The 6,505-nt window shown below is 41.2% G+C and overlaps 1 protein-coding gene across 2 annotated transcripts in view; it reads left to right on the forward strand.

The window, feature by feature from the left end:
• LOC119019929 (protein unc-13 homolog B-like) overlaps positions 1–6,505 on the forward strand; it is a 159,322-nt gene that overhangs the window by 31,483 nt on the left and 121,334 nt on the right. For both annotated transcript variants that reach the window (XM_037098921.1, XM_037098922.1), the window contains exons 4-5: positions 5,707–5,824; positions 6,374–6,497. In XM_037098921.1, coding sequence (XP_036954816.1) covers positions 5,707–5,824; positions 6,374–6,497 — 242 coding nt within the window. The remainder of the gene's footprint in view (positions 1–5,706; positions 5,825–6,373; positions 6,498–6,505) is intronic.

The following is a 6,505-nucleotide window of genomic DNA, read 5'->3' on the forward strand; positions in this document are numbered from 1 at the left end:
GCGTATGATGTGAGTCGAGGTGCCCACTGAAACATCTTTGTCCTATTTCCCAGCTGCGACTCCCATCGACACTCTCTGCGTCCCTGGTACTGTTCCACAAATACTTTTTGCCTGACATGTTATGGGCCACAATTGATGGGAGTTAAATGATGGGATGATGTGGCTGTATGATTTGTGTTGCAAATGTCAAACTTTCACTTTTGGTGGCTTTCAGTTTAATCGCTGACTGATTTAATGATTGATCAATCGTTTCTGTCATTTCTTAAGCAAATATGTCAGACATGTGCTGGTGCTCCAGCTTCTTAAATACACAGATTTGCTGCTCTTTTGTCATTTGTGATATAAATGAAGACTCTTTGGGTTTAGGATTCTCTGTCAGATAGAGAAGCAAACAAAGACATGACTTGGGGCTCTGGGGAATTTCTTTTTACAATTTTAATGACATTTTATAGCCTACCAATTAAAGGTGCACTGTGTGGTCATGCGGAAGAAATTCTAATTCGAAAAGAGACACTACATTGAGTGATTTTTTTTTTTTTTTTTAATGCCAAAAGAAATTGAAATCGAAACTCTGACCTTAAAGGACAACACAATTTCATACTGTTCGACTTTGTTTACATGTGGCGGACCCTGCCACCCTTCTAGCCTCTTACAGTGTTCTGGGGACCTCATTTTCCTCTGAAAACACCTTGTTTATTCAGTTATGGAAAAGATAAATATTTCAAATTGTATTATTACCTCTTCAGTATTGTCAATATTAAAATTCTAAGTTAGAATTTCTTCTCCAAAACTACTTAATGCCCCTTTAATCGTCACAATAATGGGCAGGTTAATTGATAAATGCACAACAATTCATAGGCTCAAATTGCCTAAAAGCAATTGTCATCATTTAATGTTAGCTGCCTTCTTGGAAATTAGATCGCGCCACATTTTGTCCCTCTGCATTATGTATCGACTCATCAGATCTCATGGCTTGATACATTGGTGGACAGCTGCCTGCATGTGTTGTGTGTGTGTGTGTGTGTGTGTGTCTGTGTGTGTGACGGCTGATTGGTGGGTTGGTTAGTGAGCGGGATAAGGAGATAAGCAGTTGAATGTTGATCCCTGAGTGTAGACTCGGGGTCACTGGGCCTCACGTGCTCCACTCATTCATCCTTGGATTCAGTCTGTTTCAGTCGTATGCTCACCGCAGGCTTGACTCGCAGGACTAGCGTGAGGCCTTACACCTCGCCTTGTTTCTTGTCTCAGTCTTTCTCAAGCTGCTTCTGTTTGTGTGTTCCTCGCCGTCCGCACATGTCACTCAAGTTCTTAATCTTTTGACCTGGTTTACAGTATGGGGTCAAAAGGCTTTCTGTCACCAGCCACTCATAATCTTAAGAGGTCTTCACTGGCCTAGTCTGGTTTTTTTCTGAGGTATCTGTCACTACATTTATTGAGGAATATGAATCTAATGTGCCTATTTCATCACTTTTTTGGGGTGTTGTCTTTCCGTATCACAGCTTCCCTGGTGATTCAGGTCTCAGTCTGCCCTTTCCATCAAGTTCTCTGTCAATTAAGTTGTGTTTAAGTTTAAAAAAAATGGTGACCTTTGTCTCGTCTCGTTGATGCCACATCAACCTCTGTTAGTCTTTGGCCAATGACTTGATCGAGTTACAATGACAGGAATGATTCACTGCTGCCTGATCAAAGCCTCTTCCCTCACTCTTATTTACGCCGTCAGTTCTCCTCTCAGAGAGACATCAGCGACATAGCAAATTGAACTGCATTATTTTGGTCTTAAAATTATATTGATATATTTTTCAGCTGGATTAGTTCTCAGTAGCACTTCATAAATGCTAGGACTAGAGTACAGAATCAGATGTCACAATATTTTCACCCTAATATGTCTATGAGTGCCTGCGACTATATTGTAGGGATGATGAATGTTACTCTCACTAAATTTCTTTCACCTCGTTTTCCTTTTAGTTCTTATGGGAATCCTTTTTCAGACCTGGTTCACTACAGGTCGTGGTGACCAGTGTCTTCTACCAGCAGGAAACAAAACATTTGATTTGGACACGACATAAAAGTCAGGTAAAATTGAGTTTGAGCTGACTTTCAGTGAATAATTGAACAAAAGAAAAAAAAGCTCAAAACAAAATGTGAAACTAGCCTTGCACTACCCTTAGCAAGATAGTGATTAAATAGATAATCAGTTCTGAAAGCCAGAAATATATTCTGTGAAAATATTAAGTTTTCAGCCTGTTTAAAAGTGTTTTCAGCAGCAGGAAATATCAGTGTTTCAGTCAGTGTTGTTAATGAGCGAATCTGGTATTTTATGAATGAGTCCTGAGGTGACGGAGCAGTGTTCCTGCTGTGTACAGCCCTCCTCGCAGGAAAGTGTAAAAAGCCACAGTGACGCTCACCTGTTTCGTTGAGTGCCTCCAGTCCATCATTTCCATCAAGCCGTTGCTCAGAATGGCCGTACACGCTTTATCTTCCTCTTATCTTATCACGTCTTTCTTTTCTTTTCTTTTCTTTTTTTTTTTACCAATTTCTGTCTCTCCGTGTTAACATGGCTGTGTGTAGGTGTGCACGCATGTGTTTGCATGCTCGTGTTTTCTGAGTGATAAAATTACACCGTTTTATTTCCTGTTACAACACAAACCATTCCCTCAATAATGGATGGGCTTTGATGGAGGGCATATGCCAGACGTCAGACGTAAAGCCTCAAGATCTCGCGCTCACATGCTCACACACAGAAACTCAAACACACACATCTGGCTGGTGAGTCAGAGACAGGTTGGAGACAGACTGCACGGATGGACAACGTCAGACCTATTTATAATCCTATTTGGGGTTTTATGTTTCATGGTTTCAATTAAATAATCTCATGGATTAAAATCAGGCCGTAGATCATGGGACACTCCTTTTGTTTTGCTTTTTTTTTGTTTTTGTTTTCTTTTAAGCCAGCTGTTCTGATATTGTGTTATGCAATACATTTACTTCCGATATGTGGAGTTCACCGCTGCTTTTTGGAACCCGCACTTCCAAAATGCCTCAATGTGACAACACAAACAAAACACAGAAATGGTCCAGATAAAGTTTGCACAATATTTACTACAACAAGGGTGTATGAAAAACTTTTCAGCTGTGCTAAGGCCAAGATGAGATCAATTTGATGTGAACAAAAATGTATGGAAAGTTAATATCAAGATATTTGTTTCTAAAGAGTTCAAGACTTCCTCGCTGCTCTGAGCTCCCAGCCCGGACCGCTAGCTGCACGATTCACCGAGGTGACGGCAGCTACAGTTAGCAGCAGTTAGCGGTTACTCCAGTGATATAATGCCCACTATTTGTCTTGAGTATTCATTTGGCATGTGCCTTATTCATACACAACGCAACTTTAAAATAATGAAAATTTTCTCTTACTGCTATTTTATTTGTTGCAGTTGCAGACATCTTACAGATACACTTAGCTAGTCATACCTTACTGCACCTTTGAATGGGGTTGAAGGGGCTCCATGTAACGTCTGTGTTTTACTTGAACCTGGTTGTTAGCTTATGATGGCGGACTCCATGTCTAAACTAACAATCCTATCAAACATGGGGACTGACTGGGATCCACAGCTTCTCCTCACCAAACACATCCAGTATAGAAGTAATGTGTATACCCTTGGAAGAGAATGTCCTCAAATATCAAACCAAACTGGCTGAATTTGAATAGTTTAATGTACATTGATGGATTATATTCGTGTCATTCATGGTAGTCAGTTTTTGTCCTTTCTGCAAGGCGAGCAGCTCTCTCTGGAATGAACAAGTCACCATGTTTAAATGTCTCTGGCCTCATACTCTGGCACTTCTCATGTCAGAATCTTTACCGGCACAGAATGATCTCTTGTCTCTTTTACAGTACCTGTCACTGCAAAACCTTCACAAACATTTCACAGTCACACAGGCGTGTAAACAAGCAAGCACATGAATGAAGGCGGTTAATGGTAATCATTCTACCATGTAGGAACATCATCATTTTGACTCGACTCATTCCTCAGCATTTCAAGTAGCAACATACACAGACACACACACACACACACACACACACACACACACACACACACACACACACACACACACACACACACACACACACACACACACACAATGTCTCCCGCCCACCCTCTTCACTCCATCATCCCAGCTGTGAAGTGTCACTGGAGATGACTGACAGCGAAGCTGAGGCATGTATGAATTTGAATGGGACTGTGAATATGAATATGCAGATGAAGAGGGGAGACAGTTTGCCTGCTGTCTTCTCTTTAAGACAGATCCGTCAGAAAATGATGGCTGTCATCCCTCACCCTCATTACTTTAGGATAAGACTGACCCTCTTACTGACCTGTTGGAAAAGTAAGGTACTGTATTATTTTGTCAGACTAAGGCAAAAAAAAAGCCATGGTAAACCATTCCAGTAGTTTCAGGCAGCTGTAGCTCAGGAGGTAGAGTGGGTCGTCCAGTAATCAGAAGGTCAGTGGTTCGATTCCCTGGATTCCAAGCTGCATGTTGATGTATCGTTGAGCAAGATACTGAACCCCAAAAATGCTCCTGATGAGCAGGTTGGCACCTTGCATAGCAGCCTATTCCATCAGTATGAATGTGTGTGTGAATGGGTTAATGTGTACAAGTGTTGTAAAGCATGTCAAGCGCTCAGTAGAACTGGAAACAGTTCTTCAGAAATGCCAGTTCATTTACCAGTATATGTATTGTTAACAGGTAAAATATGGACCAAATGTTTTGTGAACAGCTGCAGCACCATGATTAATTGTGTAGATCATGTAGAGGTATTTAAGGTGACAAGGAAGGAGCATTTCTGTGATGTCTCACATCCTTAAATCATCAAATGAAAGATGTGTGAGACAAAAAGTGTCCGAGAGAAAAAAGCTGGTAAAGCTTATGTCAGCATTCCTAGAAATTGATCTCGTGGCATTTTTTTTTTATATCAGACGAACTTGTGATATTAAAGTGCATACAAATCTCAAAATCCTCTTTCTCACACTACCCCTTTCAATTTTCCTGGCACTCACATCACACCAAAATCAAACATCGAATAAGACCACCTAATAGGAAAGGCTGACATTTATTTGACAACTTAAGGAGGTTTGAGTAAGGCTCTGTTTCTCCAATGCACTCACTGGAAGAATCCTCACATCATTCCACGGTGTGGTACAACAGCACAAACCCACAGTGAAGTCCAGCGGATTGTCGTTTACCCCCACGACATGATGGATTTAAGAAATGGACCCTGCCTTTGCTCATCCCTCAACACAGTCTGATGGTTTTTCATCACTCCATGTCAGACCTTTAAAACAACCTGTGGTGTGTTGCTGAGGGAGTCAGACAGATCCCAAGAAACCTTTGGCATGACTTTATTTAAGGCGCCTCATCATTTATTACCTCAGTTATTAAATCCTAATAATTGTTTTTTTATACTATTATTATCTCCTGTGTGTTTATGTAATTGTGTGTTGTGTTTAAATGTATCAGTTTTAACACTGTATTGTTTTATTGTTGTAATTTTTAGTCTTTTTAATGTCTTCCGCTGCTTCAGTTTGGTCTGTGAAACACACAAAAAATCCAATTATAAAGTTGAGCTGAGAGTTTAGTTGCATTTACCAGTACGATTCAGTGTCAGAGTCAATTAATTAATCTGTATTTTTCCGTTTTTTACAGTGAGATCAATCATCTGGAGTCAGGTCTGGTGGTGGAGCTGTGGAATAAAGGTTTGATATGGGACACTATGATCGGTACAGCCCTGATACCCCTGGAAACCATTCGACAGTCTGACGAGGTAACACGCTCTCGCCATTTCGTCCTCAAGATGAGCAAATCATTTTTTAATACCTTGTTCAGCCTTTAGCTTAAACACTCTCTTCCTTCCACCTACCTCTCCTTATTCATTAAAAACGCATCTTCACCTGTCAGATGGATCTTCGAAAGCATTCTCACAGGTGGCCTGTTAGAAGAAGCCAGCAACTCATTTCAGCGCGCCGTTAGCAGGCTTGTCTCGCCTCCAGACTTCATTATTTTCACTTGAGAGTTTGGAGGCAAGCTTACCTCCTGTCATTAATTATGCAGCCCTCCCAACTTCTGACTTCTCCCCTTGGTTTGAAGCACAGTAAATGCTCACCCTTGTTCTACTGTGCGTCAGTCTGAAGTGCCAGTGTTGCTCCTCGCTTCTTTATCGTTTCGGCCTCACTTAAGTTTAAGTTGACACTTTTAATTCTCAGGGAGTGATTGTTAGTTTTTCCTGTCCTTCCTTCTCGCCCTCTTTTTGTCTCTTTTCTTTCTCTGTGACCCTCTGTTCTCTCCGTTTCTCTTCTTCATTTCTCTTCTTCAGGAGGGACCGGGAAAGTGGACGTGTCTCGACTCTGAGGTGTTAATGAGGGAGGATGAGATCTGTGGTACCAGCAACCCAACTCCACACCAAGTGCTGCTGGATACCCGCTTTGAGCTGCCCTTTGGTACGCAT

This window comes from Acanthopagrus latus, chromosome 5 (assembly GCF_904848185.1).
Source record: "Acanthopagrus latus isolate v.2019 chromosome 5, fAcaLat1.1, whole genome shotgun sequence".
Classification (NCBI taxonomy): domain Eukaryota; kingdom Metazoa; phylum Chordata; class Actinopteri; order Spariformes; family Sparidae; genus Acanthopagrus; species Acanthopagrus latus.